Raw genomic sequence first — 21,501 nt, forward strand, 5'->3', positions numbered from 1 at the left:
CAACTTGCATGGAACGTTATAGTAAGTGCATAACTTCTTAATGTGAAGTTGTTCACTCTCGCCTTCATTCTTACTGATGGATAGCATCCCCAGCACCACAATCTTGGATGTCTCACGGGAGTACCTGTTTCAGGACAGCAGATCCAAATAAAGCTCTGTCCCTAGTGGCCTTGTCCACTTTGTAATGAGATATAAAGGTATGTGGATTTGACCAGGTGGCAGCTGCACAAATAGAATCAATAGGTAACCTGGTCAGGAAGGCTGCAGAAGTAGAAACCGCTTTTGTAGAATAAGCCTTGACCTTGTTATGTAATGCAATACCTGCTCCACTGTAGACAAAGGAAATACAATCAGACAGCCATTTTGACAAGGAATTTTTGGAGACAGGTGCGCCTTTTTTGAATCTGAGAAGGAGACAAACAGCTGATCAGCCCTCCTGAGATCCTTTGTTCTGTCCAAATAAAAGCGAAGCTGTCGATGCACGTCAAGTTTGTGAAGCATATACTCCAACTGGTTTGAATGGTTAGGAAAGAAAATGGGTAACTCAATCATCTGATTCAATGTGAATTCTGAACACACTTTGGGTAGGAACGATGGATTCATCCTGAGGGAAACCCTATCTTTATGAAATATTAGGAAAGGTGGCTTAATGAAAAGGGCTTGCAACTCCGAAATTCTGCGTGCTGATGTGATGGCCACCAAGAATATGGTCTTCCAAGAAAGATACTTCAGCTCACAAGAAGAGGCAGGTTCAAAGGGCAGAAGAATAATTTTGGACAAGATTAGATTTAAGTTCCGGGGAGTAGTAGGAGATCTGATTGGTGGTTTTAAGTGCATCGTACCTTTCAAAAAAGCCTTAGCCAGCTTATGACACATGATACCATTTCCGGATGCACCTAAATGAAAATTAGAAAGAGCAGTGAGTTGGACTCGAATGGTTGCTGCTGCAGCTCCTTCATTGAACAGTTTCATTAGAAATTCCAGTATATCTGATATAGATGCCGGGAAAGGGTCAATGTTATTCTGTTGTGCCCAGATGGAAAACCTTTTCCACTTACTGAGGTAAAGTTTCCTAGTCGAAGATTTGTGAGACGACAGTAGAATATGCCATGCTTCTTCTGATAAATTCTGGAACCTGGCTATTCTGGGAAATGGAGCAGCCAAGCTGTCAGTTTGATGGACTGAAGAGAGGGATGAAGAGCTCCTGATGAGTGGGTCAACAGATCCGGCACTGGGTCCAGGATCCAAGGCTCCTCTAGTAGATGAGGCTTCAGAAAGGGGAACCAAATTTGACGAGGCCAATATGGGGCAATTAAGATGTGTCCTGTCCAGAAAACTGGCTTTCTGCAATACTTTGGGAATCAATGGAAAGGGGGAAAAAGCATAAAGGAGTCCCGGAGGCCAATTGTGGAAAAGTGCATCCCTCGGGGATTGTCTCTGTTGAGGGATCAGGGCAAAGTAGTTGCTGCACTTGGTGTTTGTGGAGGTGGCAAAAAGGTCACGGCAAGGCTGGCCACATCTGCGGAAAATCATTTCCGCTATTTCGTTCTTGAGAGACCACTCGTGAGATTGCAGAATAGCTCTGCTGAGTTTGTCTGCTATTACGTTGGATCTCCCAGGGATGTGCATTGCAATCAGAAAACGCTGAGAGGACTCTGCCCAATTCCATAATCTCAGAGCCTCTTGACACAGGGGTTAGGATTTGGTTCCTCCTGGTTTGTTTATGTACCAGACTACTGACATGTCGTCCGACTGGAATGCAATTGTGCCAAGGGGAAGAGAGTCTTGAAAGGTTAGAGAGTCTAGGAAAAAAGCCCCTCCTTCACAAATACAGACAACTAAGAAACCTATCAAAAAAAACATACTACATTAGATAAAAAATCCTACTACACCTCTGCACAGCTAAGCAACTCATCTAAGCCTCATAAATACTGGTCTACCCTGAACAAAATCCTCTACCCAGGCAGAACTTCTAACCCCTCCCCCTACCCAGACTCATCTTCTGAAGAAACCGCTACCCTCCTAAACAAACATTTTATTGATACCATCCAGAATCTCATACCCACTTAAGCCAAACTTAGCTTCACAACCTGCAGCACCCAACACTCAAACCTCAACTCAGTTCTCCTTTCAGCCCATTTCTACCTCTTATATTAATCTTTACTTCTTAAGCTCAAACCCTGTTCTACCTCCACAGACAAATTACCACCTACCTTCCTTAAACTTGCTGCTGACTCTATTGCCTACCCTGTCTCTGTACTAATAAACAGATCAATTCTTGAATCAACTGTTCCTACTTTGTGGAAATCCTCCTTCACTATACCATTACATAAAGGAGGGAACTCAAATGACCCCACAAACTACTGACCTATTGCCATTCTACCCCCCCTAAGATACTAGAAAAATGTATTCACACACAGCTTCTTAACCACCTCATCAAACACAACCTACTCACCCCCACCCAACATGGCTTTCGTCCCAACCACAGTACTACCACTGCCCTCCTTTCCTTCACTCACACTATTGCAGAGGCAATGGATAAAAATAAGCTTGTCTCTTCTCTCTCTCAACCTCTCAAAGGCTTCTGATACTGTTTCTCATCCTTTACTACTATCCAAACTCTCAAAACTACACCTATCCACATCCTCACTAGTATGGTTCACCAGCTACCTAACCGGAAGGCAACAATCCATCAGATAGCTCTCATCCAGCTCCCCCTTCCTTCCTATCCCCACTGGTGTACTCCACGGCTCCATCTTAGGTCCCCTTCTGTTTAATATATTCACCAATGACCTGTCTACCTCCTACAAAGACTCTTCCCTCATACAATATGTTGATGACTCCACACTTATATATATCTCCAGCAACATCTCCAAGCTCCATACCTTAACCCAACAAGCCTTCCTTTCCACTGAGCAATGGCTATCTGTCAACCAATTGATTCTAAACCCCAAAAAGGCTAAGCTTCTGCTCTTCCTTCCCGGATCTCTTGCTCATCATAAATCATCATTTTTCATCAAATCCCCGAAAAACACAACTATTCAACCTGATACCCATTCAAAACTACTTGGAGTCATAGTAGATGACAAACTTCACTTCAACCTCCACTTACTCCAATGCATAAAGAAAACACATCAAAAACTAGGTCTACTTTATCGAAACAAAAAATTTCTTACCCCAGAGGCTAGACTGACACTTGGACAGGCACTAATCCCCCCTCCCTCCTTTACGCAGCCCCTATTCTCACCAGCATACAAGTCACCACCCTGAATAAACTCCAACAAACCTATCACAAAATAGCTAGATTCATCACCAACTCACCATACAACACACACCACTGCATTGCATTAAACTCTCTTCAATGGCTAGAACTCCCCCAACAACTGCTTCTATCTCAATTTCAAATACTACAGTCTATTGTCTACAAAACCTCTTTCTGTCCATTTCTCTCACCCTTAGTCTCCACCTATACTCCATCCCAGACCCACCGTACATCGAACCAACAGCGACTAGACATATATCAACCAAACAAATCTATTGGGAAAATACTCTATAAACATACTGTCACCAATGCCTGGAACAAAGTCCCCCTTAGCCTACGGTCCATTACCCACTACACCCAGTTTAAAAATGAACTAAAAACTTTTCTTCTTAACTCCAAGACTTGCTCCTGTCATGAACCCACCTAGTCTCCCTCTCCTGTCTCACACTTTTCTACACACCATTCTCTAAAAAAATAAATAAATAAATAAAATGTTGATGCTAGAGCTTCATGTATGTATTTTATGTATTAACAGCTTTGTAATTGTTCTTTTCTGTACTCAACTTTGTTATTGTTTGTACTCAACTTTGTTATTATAAACAGCTTTGTAAATCCTTCATTTATGTTAGTACTATACTTCTGCATGCAATCAATGTACTATTATGTAATTTTCTGGAGCTTTTCTCCTTGGGTCTCCACTGAAAATGGGCCAAAAGCCCAGTTGGACTAACCCGGTTAACAAATGACAATAAATAAATAAAATAAAAAATTGAAAGGCCTGCAATGCTAGAAGAACCGCTCTCATCTCCAGGACGTTTATGTGCAAATGAGCCTTGTGAGCCTGCCAAGTACCTTGGGCTGTCCGTCCCTGATAATGCTCCCCCCACCCGATCAGGGAGGCACCTGTGGTTACCATTGCCACTGGAGAGTGGAGAACAAATGGGCGGCCCATAGTCACCGTCTCTGACGTTAGCCACCAGCAAAGGTCATTCTTGCAAGAGTCGATAATCAAAACTGGATGATTCAAAGGTAATTCCTGAAAAGTCCATTGTGTGAATAGCAGCAAAAAAACCTTATCATGGGGTGCTGAAATGTACTTGTTTGGCCTTCTAGGAACAGGCTCCATAGAATCTGGTGACTCCCACGCCCTTCGAGATAAAAGATCCATCAACTCATCAAAGGGTGGAGACAGCCAAGAGGTGGAGGGTTAGGACCCGAAAGCCTTCAGGAGCACCAATTCGTCCTCGGTAGGGTTTTGGGGCTGCCAGTCCCCCCTCTGCTTAAGGATCTCAAGGATATCCCCGAAGGAAATATCCTCAGAGGGGGACCTTGGGGACCCTTCCGATTTCTCCAAATCGGTGTCCGATGTGATGGATTCCTGAGGGGAATCCAGATGTCTCTTCTTATATAATCTCTTCTGAGAGACCTCCTCAGTGGGAATCTCTGGGGAGGTCTCGGAAGAGGAAGGTTTCCCTAAAGGGGCATCCTGAGGCTCTGGGTACCTGCACTTATGGTGAACCTGTGGAAGCGGAGAAGAAGCAGGCACCTTCCGGGAGGAGGTGGCCATATCACAGGTTGCAGAAGTCCGATGGGACAAAGCCCTCCTCATGGCATCGAAGGCCCCATGGCTCCAATGCGAGGAAGCACCTGTGTCCGACGACACCAAGGACTCCTCCCGCAACAGAACTGCCGGCTCCGAGCCTGAGGTAGGAGCCAAACTCATCTGTGCCGTAGCCCCAAGAGGAAGAGTTGGAACTGACTTATCGGTTCGACCCCCCCGGAACCGACAGGAGAATGTCGGCTCTCAGATTCCACTGCCAGAGCAGAGGATATCAGGGTGGTCGATACCGCGAGTTCAGAGGTGAGTGTTGGCACAGACGGCTCCACCAACAACTGACTGGCCTCCTCTGGCTCCGATGTCTCGGTTTGAGTCGGAGGAGGAGCAACAACAATGGAAGAGGACTTTGTCAGTTCCGAAGCTTCTAGAGTCAAAACTGACAAAATTTTTGCAAGTGCCGGATCCTGTAGAAGTCTCCGTACCACTCTGTCCACATCCGAATCGGAGAGTCTGGAAGCCCGAGAGGAGACCACCGATGGAGATGATGACCCCAGAATCTGGGACTTCAAGGTAGGAGATACCGGTTCCAAAACTGGGGACCGGCTCCTACCAGCAACCTGAATGGTCAGTTCTGATGGCACTGGAGCCAAGACCATAGCCTTTTTAGATGTCTTCGGAACCGAGGAGCCCTTTGGAGCCGAACTAAATGACGAGGCTGAAGATGAGGGTTTTGGTTGACTCGAAGCAGAATCCAAATCCGTTTAGAAGGCTGACTTAAGTAAACCCCATTCTACAAGCTTACGCTTCCTTTCAGCTAACACCCTGGAGCTGAAGCCATGAAAAATGGAGAAAACCTCCTGAAAGTGTACCTCACCCAAACAGTACACACATGTGGAATGACCATCCATGATTGACATTTTTTGACTACATTTGGGGCACCTTTTAAATCCAGATTTAGCTTTCTCTGACATTGTAGCCAAAATTAACAAGAACTATGTCTAAAGGAAATATGAGCCTAACTGCTAAAGGTATGACAAGGCAGCAATAAATCTACTGTATAAAAAAAAGCCTAACAGGCTAAGAAACAAAAACAGCCAATAAAACGGCCAAGAGCCTAACCGGCTAATAAAGAAAAAATGCAGAAACCTGCAGCAAGCCAAACTAGGCTGGGATAGAGCTAAATACTTTAGCAAAAAAGGCCAACGGCCAACTTGAATAACAGGGCCACACCCAAAACTAATCTAACACTCAGAAAGAAAAACTATCCAACAGGATATAAGTCCAAAACAGACAACCAGAGCAAAGTACTATAGTACTAATACCTATACATATATACACAACTGTGAAAACTATGAAGACAATTCACTAGAAATCGTAAACTTATCTGTCCAAAATGGCCAAGAACTGTAGAGAACACCAGATCAGTTAGAGTGGCAAACTAGATCTGGGGAATGTAACGGTGCATTGTGAGATAGAGCTTTGGCATCGAGCTGTTTGAGACCTCAATCTTTGCTATTTGGCCGAATCCGAACCCATCAGTAAGAATGAAGGCGAGATTGAACAACTTCACATCAATCAGTTTTGGATAATACTGCTGTACGAGACTGAAGATCTAGCTATGGGATTTGGTCCCTATGTCACTTGTTCCCATGGTGTTGAGCAGGGGCACAAACATTTATTAGTGAGGTGGCCTTTTAGGGCAGTTTTAAACTCAGTTATGGAGGTTTTGCTTGTTAGGCTGTTAGGTAAGGAGTTCCATATTCTGGCTATACAGAAGGAGTACAGAGATTCACCAGCTGAGTTAGCGGCCATTGAGACTTCTAATAGTTGTTTGTTGTTGGAGTGTAGAACTCTTTTAACTGTGTGTGACTTGAGTTGGTTATTTAGGGCTGGAGTTTTTTTCTGGATTGTGTAGAAGGTTGTGGGATAGGGTTAGTTGGTTGTACAATAGAAGTTGGGGCATCTCAAGCCATTGCAATTGTTTTAGGCTATGCAATGATGTAACCTATATGGTGCATTGGTGGCAAACCTAGTGATTTTGTTGTAACATGTTTCTAATTTGATGATGTCTGTTTTTCTCAGGTTGGTGAGAACAGGGGAGGCATATGTGAGTGTGGAGATTAAGTGTATCCTAGCTACTGACTCTCTGGTTGTTTTTGTCAGAAAGGATGTGTTCCTATATAGGGCTCCAAGTTTATTGTGGACTTTTTTTATGGTGTGGGCAATGTGGATATCAAATGTCAAGTTGCAGTCGATCTCTATCCCTAGAAGTTTAGTGTGATTGATGGTTGATATAATGGTATTATTTTTGGATACTATGCTAAAGGGAGAAGAAGATTTATATTTAGAAGGGTTAAATAGTAGTAATTTTGTTTTTTTGGGGTTTAGTATTAGGTAGTGTTCTGATAACCAGGATTCAACCTATAGGAAAGATTCTTGTGTGAGTGTGTGTAATTCTTGGATGGTAGAGGCATTACATATTAGCCTGGAGTCATCTGCATATTGTATGACTGCCGCTTTGGGTGTAGAGGTGTGGAGGATATTACTGAAGACAGAGAAAAGTAGTGGTCCAAGGACAGATTCTTGTGACACATCTAGTGTTACTGGGAGTAATGGGGAAATGTCAGATTGCCATTGAACTGCCTGTTGTCGCTCTGACAGATAGCTTTTGAACCAAGAAATAGTGGACTGTGATAGGTTTAAGGTAGAGAGTACATAGAGAAGTTTATCATGTGAAACTGTATCAAATGCCTTTGAGAGGTCTAGAAAGAGTGCTGATACAAAGTTACCATTGTTTCTATGTGAATTAACAGTTTCAGTAAATGATAAGAGAGTGGTAGTGGTACTATGAGAGGGGCGAAATCCATGCTGTGTTGTAGTGAGTAGATTGTGTGTGTTAAGGTGGGTCATAATTTGTGTGTGTATACATCTTTCTAGAATTCTGGAGAGAGGTGAAAGGATAGCAATGCTGCGATAGTTTGATAGTTCTCTTGTGGTGCCACCTTTGTGGAGAGGGATTACATAGGAGATTTTCCAGATATCAGGAACATTTTTTTCGGTTATTGATCGGTTAATAAGAATTGTTACAGGGTAGGCTATAGCCTCTGCAGCTATTTTCAGAAAGTTTGCTGGAAGTGTATCAGCTGCTAGTGTTGTGGGTTTCAGTTTTCTAAGTAGTTTTTTTAATTGTATCCACATTGACAGGTTGCAGTGCGAATTGAATAGTATTGTTGCCTGTATTTTGAGAGGTAATGTAGGTTGAGGACAGTTGTGGTTTGGATAGGGCTAGTACTGATTCAGTGAAATACTTGTTGAATTGTGTCGCTATGCTATCAGTAGTATTAGTGGTAGCAGGGGGTGGAGTTCTAACTTATGGCTGACCAGTATTTTTGTGGGTTGTTTAAATGTTTTTTTTTTCTGTATGTTGTGGTAATAGTGGATTTTGTATGTTTTAATTTGTTTTTTTTATTCTGTTTCTGAGTTCTTGGTAAGATGTTTTGAGAGTATGGGAGCCAGTTGTATGCCAACCACTCCATGTTTTATCTCTAAGTTTCAGGGAGGCCCTAGTGCATGGTTAGCTTTCACCCTTACTGTTCTTGCTGGAGCAAGAGAGTTTAGGATGTTTAAGAAAACAGTGTTAAAATAATGGACAGCATCATTAATCTTGAGGGTTTTGACTGGATCCCAATTACAAGTTTTTAGGGCTGAAATGAATTGGTTAGGATTAAAGTTTGTTTTGTTTCGTAACAGGTGATAGGTAGTTGGTTTGGCATTATTGGTATGGAGTTTTAGCATAAAGGTTGAACAGTGGTCACTTAAGGTGTCTGGTAGGCAACCAGTATGACAGGAGTGCGCTGATTTATTTACAAGGATCCAGTCTAGAACTGATTCCCGTTTGGAAGTTTTGTCAATCCTGGTAGGTGACTGAATAATTTGGCTGAATCCATACAGGTTTATGTAATTGGTGAGATTACTAGAGGAACAGGTTAACCAGTCTATGTTAAAATCACCCATTATAATTGTCTCATGTGTATGTTGTGAAAAGTCATGGGACTCAAGAAAATTCATTGTCCATGTCCATTTATATCACACTACACTGCATATATTGCTATTTGTTTGCTAGTAATTAAGAAAATAAACACTATTTCCATATGTCCTCACTACGTCAAAAACAAAGTCACTTACAAATGATTGCATGGCAGCATGTGAAACCTTTGATGTTAAAGAAAAATGCCATTGATATTTGCACTGTAAGTTGCATATCTTGAGAGATATTCAGTGTTATTTATATTACTGATTATACAATTAAGTATATGTTTTCATATATCTGTACATACCTCAATAAACATGCACTCAGAAAGGAATTTCTTGTTGTCAAGTGAAAGCTTATATCTGGTTAACAAAAGTGTTCTAACAATATATGTGTATGTTGTAAAGTTTCCAAGATAAGACAATTTGTCTGTGAACGTTTAACAACAAATATAATTCTGGGTTTGTGTGCACTATAATATATTATAACATCTATGGAAAAACTATGACTGTACTATTATCACAGTAAAGATAACATATTATCACTTCTCTCTAAAATCTTAGAAAAATGCATACATATGCAGCTTTGCAACTACCTCTTAACTAATAACCTGCTTTCTAGCACAGCATGGATTTCTCCCGAATCAGAGCATCAGAACTGCTCTGCTCAGCTTTACTAATACTATCAGCCAACATAGAAACAATGGGAATCTGGTATCCTTCATATTCTTGGACCTATCGAAAGCATTTGATACTGTTTCTCATCCAAAATTACTTAATGAAGTCTCCACTCTAAAACTAAGCCTTACATCACAAGCAGGGTTCCTTAGCTCCCTAACTATGCCGACAAGCCGTCAAATGGCAGCATGATCTTTCTTCCTGCTTACCTATTTCCATGGGAGTTCCCCAAGGATCACTCCAAAACTAAACTCGTGCTCTTCCCCCCTGGTAAATCATGTGACCTCACAACTCCATTCCAACTACTCATCCAATAATACCATAATATCTACTGTAGCCCAAACAAAATTTCTAGGTGTGCGAATAGACAATAACTTGAAATTCAATATACATGTATCCCAGTCTATCAAAAAGACACAAACAAAACTAGAAGCCCTAATAGACTCAAGCCCTTCCTCACTACTCCCACAAAACAAGCCATTGCCAGACTATATGTCTCCCCTATCCTCACCAAGCTGAAGAAAACAGATTTGGCCAAAATAGAAACCTGTTACAATAAAACTGCTAAATTTGCCACCAACTCCAATCACAGATCTCACCACTGCTCCACCTTACAACAATTGAACTGGCTAGAATTACTCCATTACCTATCATACACACAACTCATTACTGCTCACACACTAATTCACCAACCAGAAAAAAACTCCTGCCCTTCACTGTTTGCTCCATCCCCACACCTACACTTATGTTCTTAGATCCTCAGATAAATCCCTACTTCATGTATCCAAATCCAGCAATGCTGTTGGTGACTCCCTTTACTCTAACTACATCTCCAAAATTTGGAACACTATTCTACATCCGATCATAGCCACTACCAATCCATCTCAATTTAAAAATCTATTTAAGAACTACCTCACTAATAAACGGCTGTGCCCATGCACTAGTCCAGACTAAATCTTCCTCCCACAGCCAACTTTCAACACCACTACACAACCAATCTCTCTTCATCTACTACAATTAAACTTACTACATATTTATTTCATCAGCACCGCCCCACCTCACTATCACTGATAACAAGGAATTCTCCTTTTATTGTACCCACCTGACTACCCTACTTTCTCAAATACTCTCCTTTAACCTCTACCTTTGTCTTCCAACATTACTGTCCAAATCCTCCTTCCTTTGATTCTTCATAGCCCTTCCTGTACTTCCACTTTACTTCCACTTCTAAACTCTACTATTCACCTTATTAAACATGTTTAAATAAAAAAACCTTCTTCCTATCTGCTGACTGTATTTAACTACCGAAAACATTATAAACAATTGTATACGACTATGATGAAACTTTTGTTTAGTACTCTGCTACATCAACTATCAAGCACATATTATGTCATATTGTACTCAATGTGTTCCAATGCAACTGTTTGCCCATATATTTATGATATCTTAATATGTGTGCAACTATATGTAATTTTACCTATGGAGCTTTTCTCCCTGGGCCTCTGCTGTAAATCGGCTCTGTCCCAGTTGGACACTCACGGTAAAGACATGATAAAATAAATAAATAAATTATTACTGATAACATTGCTATTTATACAGTTTTAATAGTTTTTATTGTTCAGAAAATATTTTCATTTGTTTATTGTATGTTTTTAAATTGATTTTTCAGAAAATGCTCTGGAATGCAAGGATGTGTTTAGAGTACTAGAAGTGTGACATTCCACGCCTGATAGGTGTTAATGAGTTAATTAGCCTTTGCAGTAACATGTACTCTCGGGTAGTCGCTTGTATATATGACACTAAGGAAAAGACAGAGGTGCACATTTTAAAATAATACTTCTATTTTTTTATTATTGCATTCTTAGTGGATGCCTAGCTTTAATTGATTTTTTTTGGTTGCTTTTGTCAAAATGAAGCCAAAATACAATTGATTCACAGGCTACAGGAGATGTGGGTGTGCAGAGCCATGAACAAGACAATGGTACCAAACAGTAGTAATTAAAAAGGGTTGCAGGATTAAATGAAAAATAAAAAGTGTTTAAAAGTAATGGCATATTAGAAGTATCCCAAACCCAGGCAAACAGGCTCATAGGTTCATAGGTGTGTACTAGGCTTATGACCCTGGAGCCTTTACAAGCCTAGCCATAGACGTGCCCTGGCATTGTGCCTCCCGATGTTACTTCCCAGTGCCTCTATCAAGTACAGCCACTAGAGTGACCCCGAGGTAACCTTTCTATTTCCCATCCACTCATCAAGATTTCTCTTGAAGAGGGCCAGTGAGGTGCTCTACTTGACATGTATGGGAAGTCTATTCCAGAGCGTGGGCAGTCTCTGGGTTATGAACCTGTCCCGCCAGCATGTTCGGTTGACTGTTAGTTTATTCCTCTACTTGTATATGTTTCACTTTCCTTTGTAATCTCAAGAACAGCTGATGCACAAAATTTTGTTTAGGCTACACATGTGTAGTTCTAAATGACAATAAAGTTTACTTTAACTTTGACTATCTCCTGGTCTTTGGTGACCGCATATGCCACACCAACAGGACCAGGGGAAAAAGATGAGTTGTCTGAAGAACAACAAGCGGCCAAAGCAGTCACCAACCAGCAGATCAGGTGCAATAGGAGCTGGTCTGACTCCTAAAGACTCCCTAATACCTTTATTATTCTTCTTCTGAACAGGGGAAGGTAATACCATAGAGACTAGAGGTGTCCCCATTGATAAGCTGAGAAAAAGACCTTGACAGCAGACAGCAAAGTCTGGATAAGTCGGCAAAGTGTAAGGTAGATAACATGTGGTTCTGAGATAAGTAAACCACTGATAGTCCCCGCAAGCATAGTATCTTGTCCCTGATACACAAATATTCAAAACCTGAGTAAGAATTTTGTATAAAAATATATTTTTTCACATAAAATGTTCACATAAACATTTACACATACACTCCCTTAGAAATGCAATGACAGTCCAAAAAACAATAAGTTTCATAGATTAGTATTAGGTTAACTGCCCTTGTGGGTCATTTTGTTTAAGCCTAGCCAATTACCCCATGTGAGAATCAAACCCTGTACCTCTTGTCTGCAAGGTAAACACCTTAACCATTCTGCCATCCTCCCACCCCACCTATATTTCAGTCCTTAGGAAAAATAACATTAGGGGAAGGTTTTCTTCAACAGGGGACTTAACTCTTCAGACATGAAGGATTGATAGTCAACTAATAAATCCACATGGCCCACTGAAGGAGAACTCTTCACTGGTAAAAATGCTTTGAAGCTTTTTGCACTCCAATTCTATTTATATGCAGTTCCGCTCAAGGTCATCCAGATAAGGGATACCTAGGAACCTTGCACCCTGAGGTGAGCTGCAACCCCCGCTATGCACTTGGTAAACACTAGGAGGCTGTGTTGAGACCAAAGGGCAGGGCTCTAAATTGTAAATGACTGTCCCCAGCCAGGGGCAAAGAAAACTCCTGTGGTGTTTTTCCATTTTTATATAGTAGTATGCATCCTACAGGTTGATTGAGCACATCCAGTCATCCTTCCTTAGAAACTGGAGAATGGACTGCACCATGACCATTTGGAATTTTGTTTATCACACAAATTTGTTCACACAACTTAGGTCCAACATTGACTTAAGATCCCCACATTTTTTTGTCATTAAAAAGAATCTTGAGTAAATTCTGGATCTTTGCTGGTCTGGTGAGGCTTCTTGGATTACTCGATTTCATAGCAGCTTTTTTTTATTTCTGAGGCTGCTGCTTCCCTTTGTGAGATTGGAACATTAGGAATTTTCTTTAAATTTGGAGGATAGTATAGAAAGTTAATCGAATAGCCTCTGGTTACTATCCTCTGCACCTTGACACCTTAATTTCATAGTTGGTTACTGGGTTATTGACCTGAAGCTCTTTATAAGCCTAGCAGTGTGTACCCAATATAATACTAGAGAAACCCAATATAAAGGATCTTGCATAACTCGAGATCTTAGTTACCAATGACTGCCCATATCTAGGAGGTTCATATGTGAAATCCTTGGCAGGAATGTACGGTTTCCCATGCAGTCATCCAGGCTACTCTTAAACAGGGTCATAGAGGGGCTTTGTTTGATCTGAACAGGCAGACTCTTCCAGAGGAGTGGCAACCTCTGAGAGATATATCTGTCTTTCCAGCAGGACCTATTTATGTTGCAGGCCAGGTTAACATCCCTGGAGCAGGTGACCATTGTCTCATTTGACTTGCGGATGTGCAGCACTTCCATTAGGTTTGGATCCGAGATTGCTCTGCAGGCTAGGCACAAGCTTCCTCTAAGTACTCTGTACACTACTGAGTACAGTAACAGTGACTTCACTCAATGTATGACGTGCTAGAGACCCTGAATTTTCTTGGTTACAAATCTCTGTGGTGTCTCAAGTTGATGCAAGTGCCTGGTATGGTACATACCAAAGGGAGCACTGTACTCAATTGTTGGCCTGATGAGAGTTGAGTACAAGGGTGTTATGACCTCTTTCACTCTTGAGGCAATGCCTTTGCTAATGAGATGTGTGATGAAGAATGCCTTTCTTATCACAGTAGACACATGGTAGTCAAACTTTAGGCTACAGTCAATCTGCGTTCCTAAGTCTCTCACTACTGAGTTGTTACTTACAGTATTATTTATGTGATAGTATGCAGGGATATCATTTTTTCTGAAGGGGATGACAATGCATTTTTAGCACTGACTTTGAGTCCATGATTTTGGCACCAATCATTGGTGTGTGTAAGTCCCTCTTGAAGTATACTGAAATCGTTTGGGGATTCAATGATTACACCTAATTTGCAGTTGTCAGGAAACATAGTCAGACACAGCCCCTCTGTTTTGGCCTGAACTTCTGAGAAGTATATTCCAAACAACAGGGGGCCCAGCACTGACCCCTGTGGAACCCCACTGGTGACGGGTCTACTGGTTGAGTTAAAGTCCCCAACTTTAACTAAGTGTGATCTATCGGTGAGCCAGTTAGCAACCCACCCAGGATTTCCAGACGTCCCTATTTGGGCGGGACTGTCCCGAGATCAGCAGCCTGATCCCGAGTCCTGCCCTGCTGGTTTAAATCCCGGCCAGCCTCCGCTTTATTTGTTTTTTTTTGATTGGCCCGTATACCTGGCATATGGGCCAATCAAAAATTGCTAAACACGGAGCTTCTTGTGTTCCGCATTAAACACGAGAAGCTCCGTGTTTATTTTGATTGGCCCATATGCCGGTATACGGGCCAATCAAAAATCGCTAAACACGGAGCTACTTGTGTTGAATGCGGAACTGCAATGCATTAAACACGAGAAGCTCCGTGTTTAGTGTAGGGCTACTGTTCTTTAATGTGGAACTGTGTTCCGCATTAAAGACCTTTTTTTTTTTGGTCTTCACTTGCTGTGAAAGACCTTTTTTTTTTGGGTCTTCACTTGCCGTGAGACCTTCTTTTTTTTGTCCCTACCTGGGGGGCTGGAAATCTGGCAACCCTGAACCCACCTGACAACATAAGGGTTGATATTCAACTGAGAGAGTTTATCAAAGATGTCCGAATGTGGGTTTGCGTCAAAGGCCCTGGCTAAGTCAAGGTAGGCTGTATGCACAGATTTGCCTTTGTCTATGACTCTGGTTATGTTTTCAGAGAAGTCCACCAGGTTTAACAGGCATGATCTGCCTTTGACAAAACCAAACTGTGTTGGATCAAGAGTTTGAAGATTACCCATATCCTTATTTATGAGGTCCATGATGATTTATTCCATGGCCTTACAGATAAGGCTGGTTAAGCTTATGGGTCTGTAGTTCCAAGGGTCTGTTGATGTACCTCCTTTATGAAGTGGGATGACGGTTGCTGTTTTCCATTCAGCAGGGACAAAATCAATATTCAGGCTGTGGTTGAAGAGTACCTAATGGAGTCACTAACTCATGTTTTAGACCATTTAAAACGCAACCCGGGATACCATCTGGTCCCATAGAGACTATGTTTTTGGCCTTGGAGAGAGCATTAATGACTTGCTCTTTGGAGATGCAAGGTGGGGGAGATGTAGACGGAATGCTTTGTGGAATGTTGGGAGAGGACAGGGGGGTGAAATTTTCACCAAAACTGTTAGCTAATAGGTTAGCTATTTTTGAAGGATCAGTGTGTGTGATGCCATCCACTGCTAGTTCATCACACGTCTGGGTCCTACCTTTTAGGTTACGGATATAGCTGAAGAATGCCTTATGGTTATCCTTAGCAATGGTTGCTTTTTTTTTTTCAAAGTTGCCCTTAGAGGATTTTACAAGTTGTCTTATTTGTTTGCTCAAGCAGAGGAGGATGTTCTTCCAGTGCTGGGACCATCTTTTTTATTCTTAGACAGCAACTTCTTGTTCTTGTTGCATAACTTATTAATGCTAGGTATCCACCAGGGAGGCTTATTTTTTCTTGAGGATCTTGTTTTGATCTTATCAGGTACAGCTGTGTCAACACATTTGTATACTTGTTTGTACAGGGCATTTGTGTATACCGTAGTATAGCTGTCAATGCCATCTATAGGAACAGGAGTGTGGAAATGATTTATCCCAAGCCTTAGGAGGGTATAATTAGCTTTAGTGAAAATTTTTTAGCCTGATTTCACCTAAGAGAGGTTCAGGTGTTACAGCCTCTTCAAATGTGACTGATTTGTGATCAGAGTTAACCAGTGAGGGTCCTATACTTGTGGTGGTGCAACGGTCACCCTTGTTAGTGAGGACCAGGTCGAGAATATATGAGCTCCTTGTGGGATTACATACTATTTGTTCAAGGGCATTAGTGTTAACAAAGTCCAGGAACCTTTGTGCAAGCATGTTGGTATTCATATAAGTTTCTCAGTCAGTGGAGGGATAGTTAAAATTGCCCATGACTAGAGTGTTTGGTTGTAATTTGATTGACTCAAGTAGGTCCAAATAAACAGAGTGGATATCTTAGTTCATTGAATGGGGCCTACAGTTACTGATAACTTGAGGGGGGGGGGGGTCTTGCCAAAGTTTGCTGAACTTGGAGCAACTCCATCGAGTTTTCCTGTCTAACCAGTCTAGAGGTGTATTTATCTTTGATGAAGATAGATACTCCTCCTCCTTTGGTTCTCACTTTGCAGTTTGAAACTATGGAAGGCATTGTAGCCTTGCAAGGCCGGGGTACTCTCTGCAGTCCTGAACCACATTTCTGTTACTGCACAGACGTCAACATCCTCCAGGGAGAAGACTGCTTCCAGACAGTGCAGTCTCTGATTTAAACTCCTAGCATTTAGCAGCATAATCTTTAATTTATTTGTGAGTGATATTTTCACATGGGAAATTTTGTTCTTGAGAGAATCTTGAGTGATGAATGTGTAGGCAGATGGACGAAGGGACAAGCATCCCTCCCCGCCTGCCTCCAGAGAGTGGCAATCAGGCAAATATTCAGAAACACTGATATCGCTTATCAGAGAAGTGACCCTGAAAGCCCTGGTTTTGTGGCCCATCTCTGCCCAGGGATGACGTTTACCATTACAGTCCCCACCCTTTGCCACAAAGAGGTCTCTCTTTTCAGGAATATCAGGAATAAACCACTAAGACTTATGGAACCCACATTTTTTCCTGCTCTTTTGGTTTCTGGAAATGGCCCTCTGTGGGTAGAAAATCAGATCTCTATGACAGACAGTATCTTACAGTCCTGTTCACTCCTGAACAGCGTTTCTTTAACTTTTGGACCATAGAGTGTTGGTGGTCACTGCCACTATCATGGAATCTATGGCCAGAACCTTGCATCAATGAGGACAGTCTTTTGGTGATACCACAAATTTTTTCAGGCTTGCATGGAAATGGCTTGGTCACATTTGGCTCCTCCCATGTCAGTCCATTTTCAGATTAAGTCTACCATCTCATACACAAGCTGGACCAACCAAGAAGTAGATGGACTAGACAGAAAGGCCACAAGAAATACGGAATCCTCTTGGGAAGGGATTTTTGAGGACTACCACCCCCTATCTGTCTAAGCAGTTCCAAAACTTCTCTGAATGAGAAGTCCTCAAGAGGGGATTTTGGGACCCTCGTCCTCATTAAAGTCAGTATCTTCAGTTAATGACTCCTGTGGAAAGTCATTGTGCCTCCTTTTGCATCTGTTCTTCTGAAGAACCTCCCCAGTAGGATGTTCTGGGAAAGACTGGGAAGCTGATCGGGGATCCACAACATGGACAGGCTCAAAACTTTTGGAGACTGGGTGCCCTGACAGGCTACAAAGAGCAGGATCAGAACCTGGGGAAATCCTCTGGGGGAGGGATGTCTGCTCTCTAAAATGAGAACTCCCTCTCTCGAAAGCCTTGAAGGCAGAGACAGAACCAGAGACCTTTCCAGTAGGTGCCATGACTCCTTAAGAAGACTGGTCTCAAGGTACTGCCTGGCGCGGCTCCGAGGCAGATGTCAGAGCTGAACTGGCAACCGCTGAAGCCCCAAAAGAGAGAAGTGGCTCCAAGGGTCTCACAGCTGAGCCCTCTCCCCCTGGTTTTGACACTGATGACTTGGTTCTGAGATCTGATGGGATCCAAGCTGCTGTGAGCTAACTGTCAGAGAAACTAGAAACACACCAAAGTCAAATAACTAGCTGACAACAACAATAACTACAGCTATAAAAAAAGGGATGCCAACGGGTGACCTAAGGAGGGAAAACAGATATTCCACCTAACTCTAAAGATATATATATATATATATATATATATATATATATATATATATATATATATATATATATGTAGGGTACCTGTCAAATCTTCGAACGCTCAAAATTACGAACTTTACATGGTCGAGACCAAACATTCGAAATTTTGAGTGCTCGAAGATAGACTTTCTATGGCACCGTATGGTGCAGATAAGAAGAATTTCCCTTTTCTGCACTGAAGTGCGGTCTCGGAGTTGGTATATTTAAGTGGGGGGTATGGGGTTAAAGTGTTTTTTTCTGTTTTCTTTTTTTTTTTCTTTTTTTTTTTATGTTCGAACATCCAAATGTCGAACATTTGGTCTCGACCATGTAATGTTTGACATTTTGGATGTTCGAACATTTAACATAGACCCTATATATATATATATATATATATATATATATATATATATATATGGATTCCCTTCAGAAGCTCAAAATACTGAAATCTCAAATTTCAGTATGTCGAGCCTCAAGAAGCGGAATCCACAGAACAGCAAAACTTCAGAAGCATGAAATTCAAAACCTCGAATACCAGACGTTTTGAATTTTGCGCTTCTAAACTTCCGCTGTGGTCATGTATTCAGGTAAGTGTGTGTGTGTTAAGGGGTATGGGTAGGGGCTGTGGTGTGTGTCAGTGTCTTTTGTTGCTGTGATGTGTGTGGGGAGAATGTAGCTTGTGTGGTGGTGTTTTCTGTGTGTTTGTATGTAGTGCGAACTCAGAGTGAGAATATTTAAGTAGGGGGTGTGTGTGGGGGGCGCAGGGGGGCTTGATCCCCTGCTTTCATGTAGTAGAGTGATTGTGTGTGTTTGTGTGGAGGATGGTGTGTGTGTGTGTGTGTGTGTGTGTATAGTAAAACCGCAAAATTCAAAACCTCTGGTATTCGAGGTTTTGAATTTTGCGTTTTTCAGTTTTCATTGTTGTGTGGATTCGGCTTCTTGAGGCTCGAGATACTGAAATTCGAGATTTCAGTATTTCGAACTTCTGAAGTGAATCCAAATATATATATACATATATATATGTATATATATATATATATATATATATATATATATATATATATATATATATATATATATATATATATATATATACACACATTTTTATTAAGGGAAGATCTAAGAACAGCAGCTAAACTCTGCTAGAAAAACAAAGAAAGAAAAGTGAAAACATCCAAAAATCATACTATCTATTGAAAAGAGCCTAAACACAGAAGATCATGTCTATAGCAATTGAGCAGCAAATGAGATCTGAAGTATTTTTCCTTTTCTTACAGGGAATTATGGGTAAGAGGGAGGTTCAGCACTGGATCCAAAGCTTAAGTGTGGTCTAAGTCGAAACTGACTCAAATCTGAAGTCTCATCCATTGAGGAAAAATGGAAGAGACAACATCAGATCACTTTATAAAGTTATTGCATATTTTATTTTATGCACTTGTAACATTATCTGAACAGTGGCAGGTGTAGTAGCTGCAGTGTGCTACTTAACACATACTACTATTTGTAAACAATAGTCATGTTACAGTCAAGCTTACAGTGCTTTGGGACTCCGGATTCTTAGTCAATATCTTGTACATTCAGCCACATTCAAAAAAACATCCTGGTGAAACCCAATATTCGCAGTTCCTTTCACTTACATCAATAGTAGGTGTTTCAGGAGGTTTCTCTAATTTCTCATCTTTTAATTTCACTCCTTTCTTGATAAGCTTCTTTATGACACTTAAATCTTCTCCCAGCATTAGTTCCCTGCAAAGCAAATACAAGAGTTTAGAAAACACCAACAAACAGTAAATAGCAGATTGATACATCCTAATCTGGTAAAAACAGAAAGCTAACTTTTAAAGAAGAATAATCCATTGGATGCAGTGTTATTCAAAATATGTATCACACCTGTATAGCAACAACAGAAATTCAGCTGTAACATATTTTGACTGTCATCTTCCCAGTTCCCATTCACCACTGCATCTGTAATACCAGAATCAAGTCTTCCTTTTTTAAACACCTTTAATATATTCTCACTAATTTCCGCTATCTTGGTTTATTTAGTGCCACGGAGTGGTGTCCCTTGAATTCACAGACATAGGCCAAATCATACTATTTTACTGTACACTGATTCTAGTTTGGTACATGAGTGGCTTGGCAAACTTGCATTTATATAAATAGGCAAACTTGCATTTATATAAATAAAGTAATCAAATCATACTAACTAGTTCACATTTACAAACATTATACCTTATGTATATTGTTATATATCCTATAATCTAAGCAACTTTATGTAAATTATTAATGTAATAAACGTGGAGAATTTGGCTTCATATTTTTGGTTTGTTTTTCATAAAATTGTGGTTTTCTGCAAAGTAGTGCTAAATCATTAAAGACTGACATTAGAAAATAATGACAGACATTTGACTTTCAGACCACATCCTTCAAAAAAATTTATGTTAATGCAAAAGCAGTTATTCTATCAACTTTCTAATTTTGTAAGAGCAATATTTAAAAATTGTCCCTATTTTTTTGGCCTTTGTCCCACTTTTATTTATGGCTTTGTCTAGATTTCTTGCTCTAATAGGTTGAGAGATATGGAATCTAGGCAATTCAGATCCTATATCCCAACTCAAAAAAAAAATTTCCTTAATTACACTCATTTGCTCACCCAGTATTCCTGACAGAGTACTATTTTTAAGACTGCCAACTCACTGCACTCCCAAAACATATGTTCCCAGTTGCCTCTTTCTTCCCCATCACACCTCCAACATTTGCCATCTACCTCAGGAAAAATTCTTTGGAGCATGTTTAGGCTATAAGAATATCTATGCAAACACTTCCAGGAAAAAATCCTAAATCTAGATTTTGTTGCAACTGGGTCTTCCTCTTCTTGACTCCTCTATGATTTTTAAGTAGTGGATTTTTGAAATGTTATTTTGCCAAGTGGGTGTCTTATCTCAACTGTGGAACAATACTGCAGATGGTGAAGCCTCAGACCACAAAGCATTGGCTCCTGCATGCAAAAAACAGAAAGGCAAGTTTGGGCATCTGGAGGTTGTAATACAGTGAGTATAATGGCATATGCTTAACTGTTGCACAGAATGATGTGCAATGAGATTAGACAGACAGAGAGAGAGTCACAGAGTGGAGCACTTTTATTATGTCTGCTCACACTCTGGTTAGACACGTACCTGTAGTCCTTACTATAGGTCAGCTAACAAAAGGTTGCCTGAATGTACCCCACAGATGATCAGCAGGCTAATCCAATCCTTTCATTTTAACCTTACATAAGTTCACTTCCAAACCTTG

At 41.0% G+C, this 21,501-nt stretch overlaps 1 protein-coding gene across 3 annotated transcripts in view; it reads right to left on the minus strand.

The window, feature by feature from the left end:
• The window catches only part of CHD5 (chromodomain helicase DNA binding protein 5), a 2,140,358-nt gene that overhangs the window by 1,351,530 nt on the left and 767,327 nt on the right, over positions 1 to 21,501 (minus strand). For all 3 annotated transcript variants that reach the window (XM_044063016.1, XM_044063014.1, XM_044063013.1), the window contains exon 11: positions 19,845 to 19,953. In XM_044063016.1, coding sequence (XP_043918951.1) covers positions 19,845 to 19,953 — 109 coding nt within the window. The remainder of the gene's footprint in view (positions 1 to 19,844; positions 19,954 to 21,501) is intronic.

The sequence above is a fragment of the Protopterus annectens genome, chromosome 2.part1 (assembly GCF_019279795.1).
Source record: "Protopterus annectens isolate FY-2018-M chromosome 2.part1, PAN1.0, whole genome shotgun sequence".
In the NCBI taxonomy this organism is placed as follows: domain Eukaryota; kingdom Metazoa; phylum Chordata; order Ceratodontiformes; family Protopteridae; genus Protopterus; species Protopterus annectens.